At 39.6% G+C, this 27421-nt stretch overlaps 1 protein-coding gene across 2 annotated transcripts in view; it reads left to right on the top strand.

Annotated features, from left to right (window-relative positions):
- LOC129843333 (sodium/mannose cotransporter SLC5A10-like) overlaps window positions 1-27421 on the top strand; it is a 174417-nt gene that overhangs the window by 44414 nt on the left and 102582 nt on the right. For both annotated transcript variants that reach the window (XM_055911968.1, XM_055911967.1), the window contains exon 8: window positions 8592-8732. In XM_055911968.1, coding sequence (XP_055767943.1) covers window positions 8592-8732 — 141 coding nt within the window. The remainder of the gene's footprint in view (window positions 1-8591; window positions 8733-27421) is intronic.

Here is a 27421-nt window from a genome sequence, read left to right as displayed (position 1 = left end):
CTATTATTATCATAGTTATTAATGTTATTACTATCATAGTTATTAATGTTGTTATTATCATAGTTATTAATGTTATTATTATCATAGTTATTAATGTTATTATTATCATAGTTATTAATGTTGTTATTATCATAGTTATTAATGTTATTATTATCATAGTTATTAATGTTATTATTATCATAGTTATTAATGTTGTTATTATCATAGTTATTAATGTTATTATTATCATAGTTATTAATGTTATTATTATCATAGTTATTAATGTTATTATTATCATGGTTATTAATGTTATTATTATCATAGTTATTAATGTAGTTATTAATGTAGTTATTAATGTTATTATTATCATAGTTATTTATGTTATTACTATCATAGTTATTAATGTTATTATTATCATAGTTATTAATGTTACTATTATAGTTATTAATGTTATTATTATCATAGTTATTAATGTTATTACTATCATAGTTATTAATGTAGTTATTAATGTTATTATTATCATAGTTATTAATGTAGTTATTAATGTAGTTATTAATGTTATTATTATCATAGTTATTAATGTAGTTATTAATGTTATTACTATCATAGTTATTAATGTTATTACTATCATAGTTATTAGTGTAGTTATTAATGGTATTACTATCATAGTTATTATCATAGTTATTAATGTAGTTATTATCATAGTTATTAATGTTATTAATAGTGTAGTTATTAATGTTATTATTATCATAGTTATTAATGTTATTAATATTATAGTTATTAGTGTAGTTATTAATGTTATTATCATAGTTATTAATGTTATTATTATCATAGTTATTAATGTTATTACTATCATAGTTATTAATGTTATTATTATCATAGTTATTAATGTTATTACTATCATAGTTATTAATGTTATTATTATCATAGTTATTAATGGAATTACTATCATAGTTATTAATCTTATTATCATAGTTATTAATGTTATTATAGTTATTAATGTAATTATTATCATAGTTATTAATGTTATTATTATCATAGTTATTGATGTTATTATTATCATAGTTATTAATGTTATTATTATCATAGTTATTAATGTTACTATTATCATAGTTATTAATGTTATTATTAGCATAGTTATTAATGTTATTACTATCATAGTTATTAATGTAATTATTATCATAGTTATTAATGTTGTTATTATCATAGTTATTAATGTTATTACTATCATTGTTATTGATGTTGTTACTATCATAGTTATTAATGTTATTACTATCATAGTTATTAATGTTATTACTATCATAGTTATTAATGTTATTATTATTATAGTTATTAATGTAGTTATTATCATAGTTATTAATGTTATTACTATCATAGTTATTGATGTTATTACTATCATAGTTATTAATGTTATTACTATCATAGTTATTAATGTTATTATTATCATAGTTATTAATGTTATTATTATAGTTATTAATGTTATTACTATCATAGTTATTAATGTTATTATTATCATAGTTATTAATGTAGTTATTATCATAGTTATTAATGTTATTACTATCATAGTTATTAATGTTATTACTATCATAGTTATTAATGTTATTACTATCATAGTTATTAATGTTATTACTATCATAGTTATTAATGTTATTACTATCATAGGTATTAATGTTATTATTATCATAGTTATTAATGTTATTATTGACATAGTTATTAATGTTATTATTAGTGTAGTTATTAATGTTATTATTATCATAGTTATTAATGTTATTATTATCATAGTTATTAATGTTATTACTATCATAGTTATTAATGTTATTACTATCATAGTTATTAATGTTATTATTATCATAGTTATTAATGTTATTATCATAGTTATTAATGTTATTATTAGTGTAGTTATTAATGTTATTATTATCATAGTTATTAATGTTATTACTATCATAGTTATTAATGTTATTATCATAGTTATTAATGTAGTTATTATCATAGTTATTAATGTTGTTATTATCATAGTTATTAATATAGTTATTATCATAGTTATTAATGTTATTATTATCATAGTTATTAATGTTATTATTATCATAGTTATTAATGGAATTACTATCATAGTTATTAATGTTATTATCATAGTTATTAATGTTATTATAGTTATTAATGTAATTATTATCATAGTTATTAATGTTAGTATTATCATAGTTATTGATGTTATTATTATCATAGTTATTAATGTTATTATTATCATAGTTATTAATGTTATTATTATCATAGTTATTAATGTTATTACTATCATAGTTATTAATGTTATTATTATCATAGTTATTAATGTTATTACTATCATAGTTATTAATGTTATTATTATCATAGTTATTAATGTTATTATTATCATAGTTATTAATGTTATTACTATCATAGTTATTAATGTTATTATTATCATAGTTATTAATGGAATTACTATCATAGTTATTAATGTTATTATCATAGTTATTAATGTTATTATAGTTATTAATGTAATTATTATCATAGTTATTAATGTTATTATTATCATAGTTATTGATGTTATTATTATCATAGTTATTAATGTTATTATTATCATAGTTATTAATGTTACTATTATCATAGTTATTAATGTTATTATCATCATAGTTATTAATGTTATTATTATAGTTATTAATGTTATTAATGTTATTATTAATGTTATTACTATCATAGTTATTAATGTAATTATTATCATAGTTATTAATGTTGTTATTATCATAGTTATTAATGTTATTACTATCATAGTTATTAATGTTATTACTATCATAGTTATTAATGTTATTATTATCATAGTTATTAATGTTATTACTATCATAGTTATTAATGTTCTTATTATCATAGTTATTAATGTAGTTATTATCATAGTTATTAATGTTATTATCATAGTTATTAATGTTATTATAGTTATTAATGTTATTATTATCATAGTTATTAATGTTATTACTATCATAGTTATTGATGTTATTATTATCATAGTTATTGATGTTATTATTATCATAGTTATTAATGTAGTTATTATCATAGTTATTAATGTTATTACTATCATAGTTATTAATGTTATTATTATCATAGTTATTAATGTTATTATTATCATAGTTATTAATGTTATTACTATCATAGTTATTAATGTTATTATTATAGTTATTAATGTTATTATTATCATAGTTATTAATGTAGTTATTATCATAGTTATTAATGTTATCACTATCATAGTTATTAATGTTTTTATTATACTTATTAATGTTATTATTATCATAGTTATTAATGTTGTTATTATAGTTATTAATGTTATTATTATCATATTTATTAATGTTATTATTATCATAGTTATTAATGTTGTTATTATAGTTATTAATGTTGTTATTATAGTTATTAATGTTATTATTATAGTTATTAATGTTGTTATTATAGTTATAAATGTTGTTATTATAGTTATTAATTTTGTTATTATAGTTATTAATGTTATTATTATAGTTATCAATGTTGTTATTATAGTTATTAATGTTGTTATTATAGTTATTTATGTTGTTATTATAGTTATTAATGTTGTTATTATAGTTATTAATGTTGTTATTATAGTTATTAATGTTATTACTATCATAGTTATTAATGTTATTATCATAGTTATTAATGTAGTTATTATCATAGTTATTGATGTTATTATCATAGTTATTAATGTTATTATCATAGTTATTAATGTTATTATCATAGTTATTAATGTTATTACTATCATAGTTATTAATGTTATTATTATCATAGTTATTAATGTTATTACTATCATAGTTATTAATGTTATTATTATCATAGTTATTCATGTTATTATCATAGTTATTAATGTTATTATTATCATAGTTATTCATGTTATTATCATAGTTATTAATGTTATTATTATCGTAGTTATTAATGTTATTACTATCATAGTTATTAATGTTATTACTATCATAGTTATTAATGTTATTACTATCATAGTTATTAATGTTGTTATCATAGTTATTAATGTTATTAATGTAGTTATTAATGTTATTACTATCATAGTTATTAATGTTATTATTATCATAGTTATTAATGTTATTATTATCATAGTTATTAATGTTATTACTATCATAGTTATTAATGTTGTTATTATCATAGTTATTAATGTTATTATTATCATAGTTATTAATGTTATTATTATCATAGTTATTAATGTTGTTATTATCATAGTTATTAATGTTGTTATTATCATAGTTATTAATGTTATTATTATCATAGTTATTAATGTTGTTATTATCATAGTTATTAATGTTGTTATTATCATAGTTATTAATGTTATTATTATCATAGTTATTAATGTTATTATTATCATAGTTATTAATGTTATTATTATCATGGTTATTAATGTTATTATTATCATAGTTATTAATGTAGTTATTAATGTAGTTATTAATGTTATTATTATCATAGTTATTAATGTTATTACTATCATAGTTATTAATGTTATTATTATCATAGTTATTAATGTTACTATTATAGTTATTAATGTTATTATTATCATAGTTATTAATGTTATTACTATCAAAGTTATTAATGTAGTTATTAATGTTATTATTATCATAGTTATTAATGTAGTTATTAATGTATTTATTAATGTTATTATTATCATAGTTATTAATGTAGTTATTAATGTTATTACTATCATAGTTATTAATGTTATTACTATCATAGTTATTAGTGTAGTTATTAATGTTATCACTATCATAGTTATTATCATAGTTATTAATGTAGTTATTATCATAGTTATTAATGTTATTAATAGTGTAGTTATTAATGTTATTATTATCATAGTTATTAATGTTATTAATATTATAGTTATTAGTGTAGTTATTAATGTTATTATCATAGTTATTAATGTTATTATTATCATAGTTATTAATGTTATTACTATCATAGTTATTAATGTTATTATTATCATAGTTATTAATGTTATTATTATCATAGTTATTAATGGAATTACTATCATAGTTATTAATGTTATTATCATAGTTATTAATGTTATTATAGTTATTAATGTAATTATTATCATAGTTATTAATGTTATTATTATCATAGTTATTGATGTTATTATTATCATAGTTATTAATGTTATTATTATCATAGTTATTAATGTTACTATTATCATAGTTATTAATGTTATTATTATCATAGTTATTAATGTTATTACTATCATAGTTATTAATGTAATTATTATCATAGTTATTAATGTTGTTATTATCATAGTTATTAATGTTATTACTATCATTGTTATTGATGCTGTTACTATCATAGTTATTAATGTTATTACTATCATAGTTATTAATGTTATTACTATCATAGTTATTAATGTTATTATTATTATAGTTATTAATGTAGTTATTATCATAGTTATTAATGTTATTACTATCATAGTTATTGATGTTATTACTATCATAGTTATTAATGTTATTACTATCATAGTTATTAATGTTATTATTATCATAGTTATTACTGTTATTATTATAGTTATTAATGTTATTACTATCATAGTTATTAATGTTATTATTATCATAGTTATTAATGTAGTTATTATCATAGTTATTAATGTTATTACTATCATAGTTATTAATGTTATTACTATCATAGTTATTAATGTTATTACTATCATAGTTATTAATGTTATTACTATCATAGTTATTAATGTTATTATTATCATAGTTATTAATGTTATTATTGACATAGTTATTAATGTTATTACTATCATAGTTATTAATGTTATTACTATCATAGTTATTAATGTTATTACTATCATAGTTATTAATGTTATTATTATCATAGTTATTAATGTTATTATTGACATAGTTATTAATGTTATTATTAGTGTAGTTATTAATGTTATTATTATCATAGTTATTAATGTTATTACTATCATAGTTATTAATGTTATTATTATCATAGTTATTAATGTTATTACTATCATAGTTATTAATGTTATTATTATCATAGTTATTAATGTTATTATCATAGTTATTAATGTTATTATTAGTGTAGTTATTAATGCTATTATTATCATAGTTATTAATGTTATTACTATCATAGTTATTAATGTTATTATCATAGTTATTAATGTAGTTATTATCATAGTTATTAATGTTGTTATTATCATAGTTATTAATGTAGTTATTATCATAGTTATTAATGTTATTATTATCATAGTTATTAATGTTATTATTATCATAGTTATTAATGGAATTACTATCATAGTTATTATTGTTATTATCATAGTTATTAATGTTATTATAGTTATTAATGTAATTATAATCATAGTTATTAATGTTAGTATTATCATAGTTATTGATGTTATTATTATCATATTTATTAATGTTATTATTATCATAGTTATTAATGTTATTATTATCATAGTTATTAATGTTATTACTATCATAGTTATTAATGTTATTATTATCATAGTTATTAATGTTATTACTATCATAGTTATTAATGTTATTATTATCATAGTTATTAATGGAATTACTATCATAGTTATTGATGTTATTATCATAGTTATTAATGTTATTATAGTTATTAATGTAATTATTATCATAGTTATTAATGTTATTATTATCATAGTTATTGATGTTATTATTATCATAGTTATTAATGTTATTATTATCATAGTTATTAATGTTACTATTATCATAGTTATTAATGTTATTATCATCATAGTTATTAATGTTATTATTATAGTTATTAATGTTATTAATGTTATTATTAATGTTATTACTATCATAGTTATTAATGTAATTATTATCATAGTTATTAATGTTGTTATTATCATAGTTATTAATGTTATTACTATCATAGTTATTAATGTTATTACTATCATAGTTATTAATGTTATTATTATCATAGTTATTAATGTTATTACTATCATAGTTATTAATGTTGTTATTATCATAGTTATTAATGTAGTTATTATCATAGTTATTAATGTTATTATCATAGTTATTAATGTTATTATAGTTATTAATGTTATTATTATCATAGTTATTAATGTTATTACTATCATAGTTATTGATGTTATTATTATCATAGTTATTAATGTAGTTATTATCATAGTTATTAATGTTATTACTATCATAGTTATTAATGTTATTATTATCATAGTTATTAATGTTATTATTATCATAGTTATTAATGTTATTACTATCATAGTTATTAATGTTATTATTATAGTTATTAATGTTATTATTATCATAGTTATTAATGTAGTTATTATCATAGTTATTAATGTTATTACTATCATAGTTATTAATGTTGTTATTATAGTTATTAATGGTATTATTATCATAGTTATTAATGTTGTTATTATAGTTATTAATGTTGTTATTATAGTTATTAATGTTATTATTATAGTTATTAATGTTGTTATTATAGTTATAAATGTTGTTATTATAGTTATTAATGTTGTTATTATAGTTATTAATGTTATTATTATAGTTATTAATGTTGTTATTATAGTTATTAATGCTGTTATTATAGTTATTAATGTTGTTATTATAGTTATTAATGTTGTTATTATAGTTATTAATGTTGTTATTATAGTTATTAATGTTATTACTATCATAGTTATTAATGTTATTATAGTTATTAATGTTATTATTCTCATAGTTATTAATGTTATTATTATCATAGTTATTAATGTTGTTATTATTGTTATTAATGTTATTATTATCATAGTTATTAATGTTGTTATTATCATAGTTATTAATGTTATTATTATCATAGTTATTAATGTTGTTATTATAGTTATTAATGTTGTTATTATAGTTATTAATGCTATTATTATAGTTATTAATGTTGTTATTATAGTTATTAATGTTGTTATCATAGTTATTAATGTTGTTATTATAGTTATTAATGTTGTTATTATAGTTATTAATGTTGTTATTATCATAGTTATTAATGTTGTTATTATCATAGTTATTAATGTTGTTATTATCATAGTTATTAATGTTGTTATTATAGTTATTAATGTTGTTATTATAGTTATTAATGTTGTTATTATCATAGTTATTAATGTTATTATTATCATAGTTATTAATGTTATTATTATCATAGTTATTAATGTTGTTATTATTATCATAGTTATTAATGTTATTATCATAGTTATTAATGTTATTATTATCATAGTTATTAATGTTGTTATTATTGTTATTATTGTTATTATTATCATAGTTATTAATGTTGTTATCATAGTTATTAATGTTGTTATTATAGTTATTCATGTTATTATTATAGTTATTAATGTTATTATTATAGTTATTAATGTTGTTATTATAGTTATTAATGTTGTTATTATAGTTATTAATGTTGTTATTACAGTTGTTAATGTTATTATTATAGTTATTAATGTTGTTATTATAGTTATTAATGTTGTTATTATAGTTATTAATGTTGTTATTATAGTTATTAATGTTGTTATTATAGTTATTAATGTTATTACTATCATAGTTATTAATGTTGTTATCACTATTATAACAGTAGTAATGTTAACAGTGTAATTCTCATTCCTCTTTCAGATCATCCCCAACAGTAGCTGTCACCTGCCCAGAGAGGACGCCATGCACCTGTTTAGACACCCAGTTACTGGAGACCTGCCCTGGCCTGGCATGACCCTGGGACTGACTATACTGGCTACCTGGTACTGGTGTACTGACCAGGTACATATAACCTCTAACCCTGGCATGACCCTGGGACTGACTGTACTGGCTACCTGGTACTGGTGTACTGACCAGGTAGATATAACCTCTAACCCTGGCATGACCCTGGGACTGACTATACTGGCTACCTGGTACTGGTGTACTGACCAGGTAGATATAACCTCTAACCCTGGCATGACCCTGGGACTGACTATACTGGCTACCTGGTACTGGTGTACTGACCAGGTAGATATAACCTCTAACCCTGGCATGACCCTGGGACTGACTATACTGGTTACCTGGTACTGGTGTACTGACCAGGTAGATATAACCTCTAACCCTGGCATGACCCTGGGACTGACTATACTGGCTACCTGGTACTGGTGTACTGACCAGGTAGATATAACCTCTAACCCTGGCATGACCCTGGGACTGACTATACTGGCTACCTGGTACTGGTGTACTGACCAGGTATATATAACCTCTAACCCTGGCATGACCCTGGGACTGACTATACTGGCTACCTGGTACTGGTGTACTGACCAGGTAGATATAACCTCTAACCCTGGCATGACCCTGGGACTGACTATACTGGCTACCTGGTACTGGTGTACTGACCAGGTATATATAACCTCTAACCCTGGCATGACTCTGGGACTGACTATACTGGCTACCTGGTACTGGTGTACTGACCAGGTAGATATAACCTCTAACCCTGGCATGACCCTGGGACTGACTATACTGGCTACCTGGTACTGGTGTAGACCAGGTAGATATAACCTCTAACCCTGGCATGACCCTGGGACTGACTATACTGGCTACCTGGTACTGGTGTACTGACCAGGTAGATATAACCTTTAACCCCTGACCTCTAACCCTGGCACGACCCTGGGACTGACTATACTGGCTACCTGGTACTGGTGTACTGACCAGGTAGATATAACCTCTAACCCCTGACCTCTAACCCTGGGACTGACTGTACTGGCTACCTGGTACTGGTGTACTGACCAGGTAGATATAACCTCTAACCCTGGCATGACCCTGGGACTGACTATACTGGCTACCTGGTACTGGTGTACTGACCAGGTAGATATAACCTCTAACCCCTGACCTCTAACCCTGGCACGACCCTGGGACTGACTATACTGGCTACCTGGTACTGGTGTACTGACCAGGTAGATATAACCTCTAACCCCTGACCTCTAACCCTGGGACTGACTGTACTGGCTACCTGGGACTGGTGTACTGACCAGGTAGATATAACCTCTAACCCTGGCATGACCCTGGGACTGACTATACTGGCTACCTGGTACTGGTGTACTGACCAGGTAGATATAACCTCTAACCCTGGCATGACCCTGGGACTGACTATACTGGCTACCTGGTACTGGTGTACTGACCAGGTAGACATAACCTCTAACCCTGGCATGACCCTGGGACTGACTATACTGGCTACCTGGTACTGGTGTACTGACCAGGTATATATAACCTCTAACCCCTGACCTCTAACCCTGGCATGACCCTGGGACTGACTATACTGGCTACCTGGTACTGGTGTACTGACCAGGTAGATATAACCTCTAACCCTGGCATGACCCTGGGACTGACTATACTGGCTACCTGGTACTGGTGTACTGACCAGGTAGATATAACCTCTAACCCTGGCATGACCCTGGGACTGACTATACTGGCTACCTTGTACTGGTGTACTGACCAGGTAGATATAACCTCTAACCCTGGCATGACCCTGGGACTGACTATACTGGCTACCTGGTACTGGTGTACTGACCAGGTAGATATAACCTCTAACCCTGGGATGACCCTGGGACTGACTATACTGGCTACCTGGTACTGGTGTACTGACCAGGTAGATATAACCTCTAACCCTGGCATGACCCTGGGACTGACTATACTGGCTACCTGGTACTGGTGTACTGACCAGGTAGATATAACCTCTAACCCTGGCATGACCCTGGGACTGACTATACTGGCTACCTGGTACTGGTGTACTGACCAGGTAGATATAACCTCTAACCCCTGACCTCTAACCCTGGCATGACCCTGGGACTGACTATACTGGCTACCTGGTACTGGTGTACTGACCAGGTAGATATAACCTCTAACCCTGGCATGACCCTGGGACTGACTATACTGGCTACCTGGTACTGGTGTAGACCAGGTAGATATAACCTCTAACCCTGGCATGACCCTGGGACTGACTATACTGGCTACCTGGTACTGGTGTACTGACCAGGTATATATAACCTCTAACCCTGGCATGACCCTGGGACTGACTATACTGGCTACCTGGTACTGGTGTACTGACCAGGTAGATATAACCTCTAACCCTGGCATGACCCTGGGACTGACTATACTGGCTACCTGGTACTGGTGTACTGACCAGGTAGATATAACCTCTAACCCCTGACCTCTAACCCTGGCATGACCCTGGGACTGACTATACTGGCTACCTGGTACTGGTGTTCTGACCAGGTAGATATAACCTCTAACCCTGGCATGACCCTGGGACTGACTATACTGGCTACCTGGTACTGGTGTAGACCAGGTAGATATAACCTCTAACCCTGGCATGACCCTGGGACTGACTATACTGGCTACCTGGTACTGGTGTACTGACCAGGTATATATAACCTCTAACCCTGGCATGACCCTGGGACTGACTATACTGGCTACCTGGTACTGGTGTAGACCAGGTAGATATAACCTCTAACCCTGGCATGACCCTGGGACTGACTATACTGGCTACCTGGTACTGGTGTACTGACCACGTAGATATAACCTCTAACCCCTGACCTCTAACCCTGGCACGACCCTGGGACTGACTATACTGGCTACCTGGTACTGGTGTACTGACCAGGTATATATAACCTCTAACCCTGGCATGACCCTGGGACTGACTATACTGGCTACCTGGTACCGGTGTACTGACCAGGTAGATATAACCTCTAACCCTGGCATGACCCTGGGACTGACTATACTGGCTATCTGGTACTGGTGTACTGACCAGGTAGATATAACCTCTAACCCTGGCATGACCCTGGGACTGACTATACTGGCTACCTGGTACTGGTGTACTGACCAGGTAGATATAACCTGTAACCCTGGCATGACCCTGGGACTGACTATACTGGCTACCTGGTACTGGTGTACTGACCAGGTAGATATAACCTCTAACCCTGGCATGATACTGGGACTGACTATACTGGCTACCTGGTACTGGTGTACTGACCAGGTAGATATAACCTCTAACCCTGGCATGACCCTGGGACTGACTATACTGGCTACCTGGTACTGGTGTAGACCAGGTAGATATAACCTCTAACCCTGGCATGACCCTGGGACTGACTATACTGGCTACCTGGTACTGGTGTACTGACCAGGTAGATATAACCTCTAACCCTGGCATGACCCTGGGACTGACTATACTGGCTACCTGGTACTGGTGTAATGACCAGGTAGATATAACCTCTAACCCTGGCATGACCCTGGGACTGACTATACTGGCTACCTGGTACTGGTGTACTGACCAGGTAGATATAACCTCTAACCCTGGCATGACCCTGGGACTGACTATACTGGCTACCTGGTACTGGTGTAGACCAGGTAGATATAACCTCTAACCCTGGCATGACCCTGGGACTGACTATACTGGCTACCTGGTACTGGTGTAGACCAGGTAGATATAACCTCTAACCCTGGCATGACCCTGGGACTGACTATACTGGCTACCTGGTACTGGTGTACTGACCAGGTATATATAACCTCTAACCCTGGCATGACCCTGGGACTGACTATACTGGCTACCTGGTACTGGTGTACTGACCAGGTAGATATAACCTCTAACCCTGGCATGACCCTGGGACTGACTATACTGGCTACCTGGTACTGGTGTACTGACCAGGTATATATAACCTCTAACCCCTGACCTCTAACCCTGGCATGACCCTGGGACTGACTATACTGGCTACCTGGTACTGGTGTACTGACCAGGTAGATATAACCTCTAACCCTGGCATGACCCTGGGACTGACTATACTGGCTACCTGGTACTGGTGTACTGACCAGGTAGATATAACCTCTAACCCTGGCATGACCCTGGGACTGACTATACTGGCTACCTTGTACTGGTGTACTGACCAGGTAGATATAACCTCTAACCCTGGCATGACCCTGGGACTGACTATACTGGCTACCTGGTACTGGTGTACTGACCAGGTAGATATAACCTCTAACCCTGGGATGACCCTGGGACTGACTATACTGGCTACCTGGTACTGGTGTACTGACCAGGTAGATATAACCTCTAACCCTGGCATGACCCTGGGACTGACTATACTGGCTACCTGGTACTGGTGTACTGACCAGGTAGATATAACCTCTAACCCTGGCATGACCCTGGGACTGACTATACTGGCTACCTGGTACTGGTGTACTGACCAGGTAGATATAACCTCTAACCCCTGACCTCTAACCCTGGCATGACCCTGGGACTGACTATACTGGCTACCTGGTACTGGTGTACTGACCAGGTAGATATAACCTCTAACCCTGGCATGACCCTGGGACTGACTATACTGGCTACCTGGTACTGGTGTAGACCAGGTAGATATAACCTCTAACCCTGGCATGACCCTGGGACTGACTATACTGGCTACCTGGTACTGGTGTACTGACCAGGTATATATAACCTCTAACCCTGGCATGACCCTGGGACTGACTATACTGGCTACCTGGTACTGGTGTACTGACCAGGTAGATATAACCTCTAACCCTGGCATGACCCTGGGACTGACTATACTGGCTACCTGGTACTGGTGTACTGACCAGGTAGATATAACCTCTAACCCCTGACCTCTAACCCTGGCATGACCCTGGGACTGACTATACTGGCTACCTGGTACTGGTGTTCTGACCAGGTAGATATAACCTCTAACCCTGGCATGACCCTGGGACTGACTATACTGGCTACCTGGTACTGGTGTAGACCAGGTAGATATAACCTCTAACCCTGGCATGACCCTGGGACTGACTATACTGGCTACCTGGTACTGGTGTACTGACCAGGTATATATAACCTCTAACCCTGGCATGACCCTGGGACTGACTATACTGGCTACCTGGTACTGGTGTAGACCAGGTAGATATAACCTCTAACCCTGGCATGACCCTGGGACTGACTATACTGGCTACCTGGTACTGGTGTACTGACCACGTAGATATAACCTCTAACCCCTGACCTCTAACCCTGGCACGACCCTGGGACTGACTATACTGGCTACCTGGTACTGGTGTACTGACCAGGTATATATAACCTCTAACCCTGGCATGACCCTGGGACTGACTATACTGGCTACCTGGTACCGGTGTACTGACCAGGTAGATATAACCTCTAACCCTGGCATGACCCTGGGACTGACTATACTGGCTATCTGGTACTGGTGTACTGACCAGGTAGATATAACCTCTAACCCTGGCATGACCCTGGGACTGACTATACTGGCTACCTGGTACTGGTGTACTGACCAGGTAGATATAACCTGTAACCCTGGCATGACCCTGGGACTGACTATACTGGCTACCTGGTACTGGTGTACTGACCAGGTAGATATAACCTCTAACCCTGGCATGATACTGGGACTGACTATACTGGCTACCTGGTACTGGTGTACTGACCAGGTAGATATAACCTCTAACCCTGGCATGACCCTGGGACTGACTATACTGGCTACCTGGTACTGGTGTAGACCAGGTAGATATAACCTCTAACCCTGGCATGACCCTGGGACTGACTATACTGGCTACCTGGTACTGGTGTACTGACCAGGTAGATATAACCTCTAACCCTGGCATGACCCTGGGACTGACTATACTGGCTACCTGGTACTGGTGTAATGACCAGGTAGATATAACCTCTAACCCTGGCATGACCCTGGGACTGACTATACTGGCTACCTGGTACTGGTGTACTGACCAGGTAGATATAACCTCTAACCCTGGCATGACCCTGGGACTGACTATACTGGCTACCTGGTACTGGTGTAGACCAGGTAGATATAACCTCTAACCCTGGCATGACCCTGGGACTGACTATACTGGCTACCTGGTACTGGTGTAGACCAGGTAGATATAACCTCTAACCCTGGCATGACCCTGGGACTGACTATACTGGCTACCTGGTACTGGTGTACTGACCAGGTATATATAACCTCTAACCCTGGCATGACCCTGGGACTGACTATACTGGCTACCTGGTACTGGTGTACTGACCAGGTAGATATAACCTCTAACCCCTGACCTCTAACCCTGGCATGACCCTGGGACTGACTATACTGGCTACCTGGTACTGGTGTTCTGACCAGGTAGATATAACCTCTAACCCTGGCATGACCCTGGGACTGACTATACTGGCTACCTGGTACTGGTGTAGACCAGGTAGATATAACCTCTAACCCTGGCATGACCCTGGGACTGACTATACTGGCTACCTGGTACTGGTGTACTGACCAGGTATATATAACCTCTAACCCTGGCATGACCCTGGGACTGACTATACTGGCTACCTGGTACTGGTGTAGACCAGGTAGATATAACCTCTAACCCTGGCATGACCCTGGGACTGACTATACTGGCTACCTGGTACTGGTGTACTGACCACGTAGATATAACCTCTAACCCCTGACCTCTAACCCTGGCACGACCCTGGGACTGACTATACTGGCTACCTGGTACTGGTGTACTGACCAGGTATATATAACCTCTAACCCTGGCATGACCCTGGGACTGACTATACTGGCTACCTGGTACTGGTGTACTGACCAGGTAGATATAACCTCTAACCCTGGCATGACCCTGGGACTGACTATACTGGCTACCTGGTACTGGTGTACTGACCAGGTAGATATAACCTCTAACCCTGGCATGACCCTGGGACTGACTATACTGGCTACCTGGTACTGGTGTACTGACCAGGTAGATATAACCTGTAACCCTGGCATGACCCTGGGACTGACTATACTGGCTACCTGGTACTGGTGTACTGACCAGGTAGATATAACCTCTAACCCTGGCATGACCCTGGGACTGACTATACTGGCTACCTGGTACTGGTGTACTGACCAGGTAGATATAACCTCTAACCCTGGCATGACCCTGGGACTGACTATACTGGCTACCTGGTACTGGTGTACTGACCAGGTAGATATAACCTCTAACCCTGACCTCTAACCCCTGGCATGACCCTGGGACTGACTATACTGGCTACCTGGTACTGGTGTACTGACCAGGTAGATATAACCTCTAACCCCTGGCATGACCCTGGGACTGACTATACTGGCTACCTGGTACTGGTGTACTGACCAGGTAGATATAACCTCTAACCCTGGCATGACCCTGGGACTGACTATACTGGCTACCTGGTACTGGTGTACTGACCAGGTAGATATAACCTCTAACCCTGGCATGACCCTGGGACTGACTAAACTAGCTACCTGGTACTGGTGTACTGACCAGGTAGATATAACCTCTAACCCTGGCATGACCCTGGGATTGACTATACTGGCTACCTGGTACTGGTGTACTGACCAGGTAGATATAACCTCTAACCCTGGCATGACCCTGGGACTGACTATACTGGCTACCTGGTACTGGTGTACTGACCAGGTAGATATAACCTGTAACCCTGGCATGACCCTGGGACTGACTATACTGGCTACCTGGTACTGGTGTACTGACCAGGTATATATAACCTCTAACCCCTGACCTCTAACCCTGGCATGACCCTGGGACTGACTATACTGGCTACTTGGTACTGGTGTACTGACCAGGTAGATATAACCTCTAACCCTGGCATGACCCTGGGACTGACTATACTGGCTACCTGGTACTGGTGTACTGACCAGGTAGATATAACCTCTAACCCTGGCATGACCCTGGGACTGACTATACTGGCTACCTGGTACTGGTGTAGACTAGGTAGATATAACCTCTAACCCTGGCATGACCCTTGGACTGACTATACTGGCTACCTGGTACTGGTGTAGACCAGGTAGATATAACCTCTAACCCTGGCATGACCCTGGGACTGACTATACTGGCTACCTGGTACTGGTGTACTGACCAGGTAGATATAACCTCTAACCCCTGACCTCTAACCCTGGCATGACCCTGGGACTGACTATACTGGCTACCTGGTACTGGTGTACTGACCAGGTAGATATAACCTCTAACCCTGGCATGACCTTGGGACTGACTATACTGGCTACCTGGTACTGGTGTACTGACCAGGTATATATAACCTCTAACCCCTGACCTCTAACCCCTGGCATGACCCTGGGACTGACTATACTGGCTACCTGGTACTGGTGTACTGACCAGGTAGATATAACCTCTAACCCTGGCATGACCCTGGGACTGACTATACTGGCTACCTGGTACTGGTGTACTGACCAGGTAGATATAACCTGTAACCCTGGCATGACCCTGGGACTGACTATACTGGCTACCTGGTACTGGTGTACTGACCAGGTAGATATAACCTCTAACCCTGGCATGACCCTGGGACTGACTATACTGGCTACCTGGTACTGGTGTACTGACCAGGTAGATATAACCTCTAACCCTGGCATGACCCTGGGACTGACTATACTGGCTACCTGGTACTGGTGTACTGACCAGGTAGATATAACCTCTAACCCTGGCATGACCCTGGGACTGACTATACTGGCTACCTGGTACTGGTGTACTGACCAGGTAGATATAACCTCTAACCCTGGCATGACCCTGGGACTGACTATACTGGCTACCTGGTACTGGTGTACTGACCAGGTAGATATAACCTCTAACCCTGGCATGACCCTGGGACTGACTATACTGGCTACCTGGTACTGGTGTACTGACCAGGTAGATATAACCTCTAACCCTGGCATGACCCTGGGACTGACTATACTGGCTACCTGGTACTGGTGTAGACCAGGTAGATATAACCTCTAACCCTGGCATGACCCTGGGACTGACTATACTGGCTACCTGGTACTGGTGTACTGACCAGGTAGATATAACCTCTAACCCTGGCATGACCCTGGGACTGACTATACTGGTTACCTGGTACTGGTGTACTGAACAGGTAGATATAACCTCTAACCCTGGCACGACCCTGGGACTGACTATACTGGCTACCTGGTACTGGTGTACTGACCAGGTAGATACAACCTCTAACCCTGGCATGACCCTGGGACTGACTATACTGGCTACCTGGTACTGGTGTACTGACCAGGTAGATATAACCTCTAACCCTGGCATGACCCTGGGACTGACTATACTGGTTACCTGGTACTGGTGTACTGAACAGGTAGATATAACCTCTAACCCTGGCATGACCCTGGGACTGACTATACTGGCTACCTGGTACTGGTGTACTGACCAGGTATATATAACCTCTAACCCTGGCATGACCCTGGGACTGACTATACTGGCTACCTGGTACTGGTGTACTGACCAGGCAGATATAACCTCTAACCCTGACCTCTAACCCCTGGCATGACCCTGGGACTGACTATACTGGCTACCTGGTACTGGTGTACTGACCAGGTAGATATAACCTCTAACCCTGGCATGACCCTGGGACTGACTATACTGGCTACCTGGTACTGGTGTACTGACCAGGTAGATATAACCTCTAACCCTGACCTCTAACCCCTGGCATGACCCTGGGACTGACTATACTGGCTACCTGGTACTGGTGTACTGACCAGGTAGATATAACCTCTAACCCTGACCTCTAACCCCTGGCATGACCCTGGGACTGACTATACTGGCTACCTGGTAATGGTGTACTGACCAGGTAGATATAACCTCTAACCCTGGCATGACCCTGGGACTGACTATACTGGCTACCTGGTACTGGTGTACTGACCAGGTAGATATAACCTCTAACCCTGGGATGACCCTGGGACTGACTATACTGGCTACCTGGTACTGGTGTACTGACCATGTAGATATAACCTCTAACCCTGGCATGACCCTGGGACTGACTATACTGGCTACCTGGTACTGGTGTACTGACCAGGTAGATATAACCTCTAACCCTGGCATGACCCTGGGACTGACTATACTGGCTACCTGGTACTGGTGTACTGACCAGGTAGATATAACCTCTAACCCCTGACCTCTAACCCCTGGCATGACCCTGGGACTGACTATACTGGCTAGCTGGTACTGGTGTACTGACCAGGTAGATATAACCTCTAACCCCTGACCTCTAACCCTGGCATGACCCTGGGACTGACAACACTGGCTACCTGGTACTGGTGTAGACCAGGTAGATATAACCTCTAACCCCTGACCTCTAACCCTGGCATGACCCTGGGACTGACTATACTGGCTACCTGGTACTGGTGTACTGACCAGGTAGATATAACCTGTAACCCTGGCATGACCCTGGGACTGACTATACTGTCTACCTGGTACTGGTGTACTGACCAGGTAGATATAACCTCTAACCCCTGACCTCTAACCCCTGGCATGACCCTGGGACTGACTATACTGGCTACCTGGTACTGGTGTAGACCAGGTAGATATAACCTCTAACCCCTGACCTCTAACCCTGGCATGACCCTGGGACTGACTATACTGGCTACCTGGTACTGGTGTAGACCAGGTAGATATAACCTCTAACCCTGGCATGACCCTGGGACTGACTATACTGGCTACCTGGTACTGGTGTACTGACCAGGTAGATATAACCTCTAACCCTGGCATGACCCTGGGACTGACTATACTGGCTACCTGGTACTGGTGTACTGACCAGGTAGATATAACCTCTAACCCTGGCATGACCCTGGGACTGACTATACTGGCTACGTGGTACTGGTGTACTGACCAGGCAGATATAACCTCTAACCCTGACCTCTAACCCCTGGCATGACCCTGGGACTGACTATACTGGCTACCTGGTACTGGTGTACTGACCAGGTAGATATAACCTCTAACCCTGGCATGACCCTGGGACTGACTATACTGGCTACCTGGTACTGGTGTACTGACCAGGTAGATATAACCACTAACCCTGACCTCTAACCCCTGGCATGACCCTGGGACTGACTATACTGGCTACCTGGTACTGGTGTACTGACCAGGTAGATATAACCTCTAACCCTGACCTCTAACCCCTGGCATGACCCTGGGACTGACTATACTGGCTACCTGGTAATGGTGTACTGACCAGGTAGATATAACCTCTAACCCTGGCATGACCCTGGGACTGACTATACTGGCTACCTGGTACTGGTGTACTGACCAGGTAGATATAACCTCTAACCCCTGACCTCTAACCCCTGGCATGACCCTGGGACTGACTATACTGGCTAGCTGGTACTGGTGTACTGACCAGGTAGATATAACCTCTAACCCCTGACCTCTAACCCTGGCATGACCCTGGGACTGACAACACTGGCTACCTGGTACTGGTGTAGACCAGGTAGATATAACCTCTAACCCCTGACCTCTAACCCTGGCATGACCCTGGGACTGACTATACTGGCTACCTGGTACTGGTGTACTGACCAGGTAGATATAACCTGTAACCCTGGCATGACCCTGGGACTGACTATACTGTCTACCTGGTACTGGTGTACTGACCAGGTAGATATAACCTCTAACCCCTGACCTCTAACCCCTGGCATGACCCTGGGACTGACTATACTGGCTACCTGGTACTGGTGTAGACCAGGTAGATATAACCTCTAACCCCTGACCTCTAACCCTGGCATGACCCTGGGACTGACTATACTGGCTACCTGGTACTGGTGTAGACCAGGTAGATATAACCTCTAACCCTGGCATGACCCTGGGACTGACTATACTGGCTACCTGGTACTGGTGTACTGACCAGGTAGATATAACCTCTAACCCTGGCATGACCCTGGGACTGACTATACTGGCTACCTGGTACTGGTGTACTGACCAGGTAGATATAACCTCTAACCCTGGCATGACCCTGGGACTGACTATACTGGCTACGTGGTACTGGTGTACTGACCAGGTAGATATAACCTCTAACCCTGGCATGACCCTGGGACTGACTATACTGGCTACCTGGTACTGGTGTACTGACCAGGTAGATATAACCTCTAACCCTGGCATGACCCTGGGACTGACTATACTGGCTACCTGGTACTGGTGTACTGACCAGGTAGATATAACCTCTAACCCCTGACCTCTAACCCCTGGCATGACCCTGGGACTGACTATACTGGCTACCTGGTACTGGTGTACTGACCAGGTATATATAACCTCTAACCCTGGCATGACCCTGGGACTGACTATACTGGCTTCCTGGTACTGGTGTACTGACCAGGTAGATATAACCTCTAACCCTGGCATGACCCTGGGACTGACTATACTGGCTACCTGGTACTGGTGTACTGACCAGGTAGATATAACCTCTGACCCCTAACCTCTATCCCTGGCATGACCCTGGGACTGACAATACTGGCTACCTGGTACTGGTGTACTGACCAGGTAGATATAACCTCTAACCCCTGACCTCTAACCCTGGCATGACCCTGGGACTGACTAAACTGGCTACCTGGTACTGGTGTACTGACCAGGTAGATATAACCTCTAACCCCTGACCTCTAACCCTGGCATGACCCTGGGACTGACTATACTGGCTAGCTGGTACTGGTGTACTGACCAGGTAGATATAACCTCTAACCCTGGCATGACCCTGGGACTGACTATACTGGCTACCTGGTACTGGTGTACTGACCACGTAGATATAACCTCTAACCCTGACATGACCCTGGGACTGACTATACTGGCTACCTGGTACTGGTGTACTGACCACGTAGATATAACCTCTAACCCCTGACCTCTAACCCTGGCACGACCCTGGGACTGACTATACTGGCTACCTGGTACTGGTGTACTGACCAGGTATATATAACCTCTAACCCTGGCATGACCCTGGGACTGACTATACTGGCTACCTGGTACTGGTGTACTGACCAGGTAGATATAACCTCTAACCCTGGCATGATCTGGGACTGACTATACTGGTTACCTGGTACTGGTGTAGACCAGGTAGATATAACCTCTAACCCTGGCATGACCCTGGGACTGACTATACTGGCTACCTGGTACTGGTGTACTGACCAGGTATATATAACCTCTAACCCCTGACCTCTAACCCTGGCATGACCCTGGGACTGACTATACTGGCTACCTGGTACTGGTGTAGACCAGGTAGATATAACCTCTAACCCCTGACCTCTAACCCTGGCATGACCCTGGGACTGACTATACTGGCTACCTGGTACTGGTGTAGACCAGGTAGATATAACCTCTAACCCTGGCATGACCCTGGGACTGACTATACTGGCTACCTGGTTCTGGTGTACTGACCAGGTAGATATAACCTCTAACCCTGGCATGACCCTGGGACTGACTATACTGGCTACCTGGTACTGGTGTACTGACCAGGTAGATATAACCTCTAACCCTGGCATGACCCTGGGACTGACTATACTGGCTACGTGGTACTGGTGTACTGACCAGGTAGATATAACCTCTAACCCTGGCATGACCCTGGGACTGACTATACTGGCTACCTGGTACTGGTGTACTGACCAGGTAGATATAACCTCTAACCCTGGCATGACCCTGGGACTGACTATACTGGCTACCTGGTACTGGTGTACTGACCAGGTAGATATAACCTCTAACCCCTGACCTCTAACCCCTGGCATGACCCTGGGACTGACTATACTGGCTACCTGGTACTGGTGTACTGACCAGGTATATATAACCTCTAACCCTGGCATGACCCTGGGACTGACTATACTGGCTTCCTGGTACTGGTGTACTGACCAGGTAGATATAACCTCTAACCCTGGCATGACCCTGGGACTGACTATACTGGCTACCTGGTACTGGTGTACTGACCAGGTAGATATAACCTCTGACCCCTAACCTCTATCCCTGGCATGACCCTGGGACTGACAATACTGGCTACCTGGTACTGGTGTACTGACCAGGTAGATATAACCTCTAACCCCTGACCTCTAACCCTGGCATGACCCTGGGACTGACTAAACTGGCTACCTGGTACTGGTGTACTGACCAGGTAGATATAACCTCTAACCCCTGACCTCTAACCCTGGCATGACCCTGGGACTGACTATACTGGCTAGCTGGTACTGGTGTACTGACCAGGTAGATATAACCTCTAACCCTGGCATGACCCTGGGACTGACTATACTGGCTACCTGGTACTGGTGTACTGACCAGGTAGATATAACCTCTAACCCTGGCATGACCCTGGGACTGACTATACTGGCTACCTGGTACTGGTGTACTGACCACGTAGATATAACCTCTAACCCTGACATGACCCTGGGACTGACTATACTGGCTACCTGGTACTGGTGTACTGACCACGTAGATATAACCTCTAACCCCTGACCTCTAACCCTGGCACGACCCTGGGACTGACTATACTGGCTACCTGGTACTGGTGTACTGACCAGGTAGATATAACCTCTAACCCTGGCATGACCCTGGGACTGACTATACTGGTTACCTGGTACTGGTGTAGACCAGGTAGATATAACCTCTAACCCTGGCATGACCCTGGGACTGACTATACTGGCTACCTGGTACTGGTGTACTGACCAGGTATATATAACCTCTAACCCCTGACCTCTAACCCTGGCATGACCCTGGGACTGACTATACTGGCTACCTGGTACTGGTGTACTGACCAGGTAGATATACCCTTTCACCCTGGCATGTCCCTGGGACTGACTATACTGGCTACCTGGTACTGGTGTACTGACCAGGTAGATATAACCTCTAACCCTGGGATGACCCTGGGACTGACTATACTGGCTACCTGGTACTGGTGTACTGACCAGGTAGATATAACCTCTAACCCCTGACCTCTAACCCTGCAATGACCCTGGTACTGACTATACTGGCTACCTGCTACTGGTGTAGACCAGGTAGATATAACCTCTAACCCCTGACCTCTAACCCTGGCATGACCCTGGTACTGACTATACTGGCTACCTGGTACTGGTGTACTGACCAGGTATATATAACCTCTAACCCCTGACCTCTAACCCTGGCATGACCCTGGGACTGACTATACTGGCTACCTGGTACTGGTGTAGACCAGGTAGATATAACCTCTAACCCCTGACCTCTAACCCTGGCATGACCCTTTGACTGACTATACTGGCTACCTCGTACTGGTGTACTGACCAGGTAGATATAACCTCTAACCCTGGCATGACCCTGGGACTGACTATACTGGCTACCTGGTACTGGTGTACTGACCAGGTAGATATAACCTCTAACCCCTGACCTCTAACCCTGGCATGACCCTGGGACTGACTATACTGGCTACCTGGTACTGGTGTACTGACCAGGTAGATATAACCTCTAACCCTGGCATGACCCTGGGACTGACTATACTGGCTACCTGGTACTGGTGTACTGACCAGGTAGATATAACCTCTAACCCTGGCATGACCCTGGGACTGACTATACTGGCTACCTGGTACTGGTGTAGACCAGGTAGATATAACCTCTAACCCTGGCATGACCCTGGGACTGACTATACTGGCTACCTGGTACTGGTGTACTGACCAGGTAGATATAACCTCTAACCCCTGACCTCTAACCCTGGCATGACCCTGGGACTGACTATACTGGCTACCTGGTACTGGTGTAGACCAGGTAGATATAACCTCTAACCCTGGCATGACCCTGGGACTGACTATACAGGCTATCTGGTACTGGTGTACTGACCAGGTAGATATAACCTCTAACCCCTGACCTCTAACCCTGGCATGACCCTGGGACTGACTATACTGGCTACCTGGTACTGGTGTACTGACCAGGTAGATATAACCTCTAACCCTGGCATGACCCTGGGACTGACTATACTGGCTACCTGGTACTGGTGTACTGACCAGGTAGATATAACCTCTAACCCTGGCATGACCCTGGGACTGACTATACTGGCTACCTGGTACTGGTGTAGACCAGGTAGATATAACCTCTAACCCTGGCATGACCCTGGGACTGACTATACTGGCTACCTGGTACTGGTGTAGACCAGGTAGATATAACCTCTAACCCTGGCATGACCCTGGGACTGACTATACTGGCTACCTGGTACTGGTGTACTGACCAGGTAGATATAACCTCTAACCCTGGCATGACCCTGGGACTGACTATACTGGCTACCTGGTACTGGTGTACTGACCAGGTAGATATAACCTCTAACCCCTGACCTCTAACCCTGGCATGACCCTGGGACTGACTATACTGGCTACCTGGTACTGGTGTTCTGACCAGGTAGATATAACCTCTAACCCTGGCATGACCCTGGGACTGACTATACTGGCTACCTGGTACTGGTGTAGACCAGGTAGATATAACCTCTAACCCTGGCATGACCCTGGGACTGACTATACTGGCTACCTGGTACTGGTGTACTGACCAGGTATATATAACCTCTAACCCTGGCATGACCCTGGGACTGACTATACTGGCTACCTGGTACTGGTGTAGACCAGGTAGATATAACCTCTAACCCTGGCATGACCCTGGGACTGACTATACTGGCTACCTGGTACTGGTGTACTGACCACGTAGATATAACCTCTAACCCCTGACCTCTAACCCTGGCACGACCCTGGGACTGACTATACTGGCTACCTGGTACTGGTGTACTGACCAGGTATATATAACCTCTAACCCTGGCATGACCCTGGGACTGACTATACTGGCTACCTGGTACTGGTGTACTGACCAGGTAGATATAACCTCTAACCCTGGCATGACCCTGGGACTGACTATACTGGCTACCTGGTACTGGTGTACTGACCAGGTAGATATAACCTCTAACCCTGGCATGACCCTGGGACTGACTATACTGGCTACCTGGTACTGGTGTACTGACCAGGTAGATATAATCTGTAACCCTGGCATGACCCTGGGACTGACTATACTGGCTACCTGGTACTGGTGTACTGACCAGGTAGATATAACCTCTTACCCTGGCATGACCCTGGGACTGACTATACTGGCTACCTGGTACTGGTGTACTGACCAGGTAGATATAACCTCTAACCCTGGCATGACCCTGGGACTGACTATACTGGCTACCTGGTACTGGTGTAGACCAGGTAGATATAACCTCTAACCCTGGCATGACCCTGGGACTGACTATACTGGCTACCTGGTACTGGTGTACTGACCAGGTAGATATAACCTCTAACCCTGGCATGACCCTGGGACTGAATATACTGGCTACCTGGTACTGGTGTACTGACCAGGTAGATATAACCTCTAACCCTGGCATGACCCTGGGACTGACTATACTGGCTACCTGGTACTGGTGTAGACCAGGTAGATATAACCTCTAACCCTGGCATGACCCTGGGACTGACTACACTGGCTACCTGGTACTGGTGTAGACCAGGTAGATATAACCTCTAACCCTGGCATGACCCTGGGACTGACTATACCCTTTACCTGGTACTGGTGTAGACCAGGTAGATATAACCTCTAACCCTGGCATGACCCTGGGACTGACTATACTGGCTACCTGGTACTGGTGTACTGACCAGGTATATATAACCTCTAACCCCTGACCTCTAACCCTGGCATGACCCTGGGACTGACTATACTGGCTACCTGGTACTGGTGTACTGACCAGGTAGATATAACCTCTAACCCTGGCATGACCCTGGGACTGACTATACTGGCTACCTGGTACTGGTGTACTGACCAGGTAGATATAACCTCTAACCCTGGCATGACCCTGGGACTGACTATACTGGCTACCTGGTACTGGTGTACTGACCAGGTAGATATAACCTCTAACCCTGGCACGACCCTGGGACTGACTATACTGGCTACCTGGTACTGGTGTAGACCAGGTAGATATAACCTCTAACCCTGGCATGACCCTGGGACTGACTATACTGGCTACCTGGTACTGGTGTAGACCAGGTAGATATAACCTCTAACCCTGGCATGACCCTGGGACTGACTATACTGGCTACCTGGTACTGGTGTACTGACCAGGTAGATATAACCTCTAACCCCTGACCTCTAACCCTGGCATGACCCTGGGACTGACTATACCGGCTACCTGGTACTGGTGTACTGACCAGGTAGATATAACCTCTAACCCTGGCATGACCCTGGGACTGACTATACTGGCTACCTGGTACTGGTGTACTGACCAGGTAGATATAACCTCTAACCCTGGCATGACCCTGGGACTGACTATACTGGCTACCTGGTACTGGTGTACTGACCAGGTAGATATAACCTCTAACCCTGGCATGACCCTGGGACTGACTATACTGGCTACCTGGTACTGGTGTAGACCAGGTAGATATAACCTCTAACCCTGGCATGACCCTGGGACTGACTATACTGGCTACCTGGTACTGGTGTACTGACCAGGTATATATAACCTCTAACCCTGGCATGACCCTGGGACTGACTATACTGGCTACCTGGTACTGGTGTAGACCAGGTAGATATAACCTCTAACCCTGGCATGACCCTGGGACTGACTATACTGGCTACCTGGTACTGGTGTACTGACCACGTAGATATAACCTCTAACCCCTGACCTCTAACCCTGGCACGACCCTGGGACTGAC

The sequence above is a fragment of the Salvelinus fontinalis genome, unplaced genomic scaffold (assembly GCF_029448725.1).
Source record: "Salvelinus fontinalis isolate EN_2023a unplaced genomic scaffold, ASM2944872v1 scaffold_0118, whole genome shotgun sequence".
Taxonomy (NCBI): Eukaryota; Metazoa; Chordata; class Actinopteri; order Salmoniformes; family Salmonidae; genus Salvelinus; species Salvelinus fontinalis.
The sequence above is the reverse complement of the archived record's forward strand: the minus strand, read 5'-3'. Positions and strand labels throughout refer to the sequence as shown.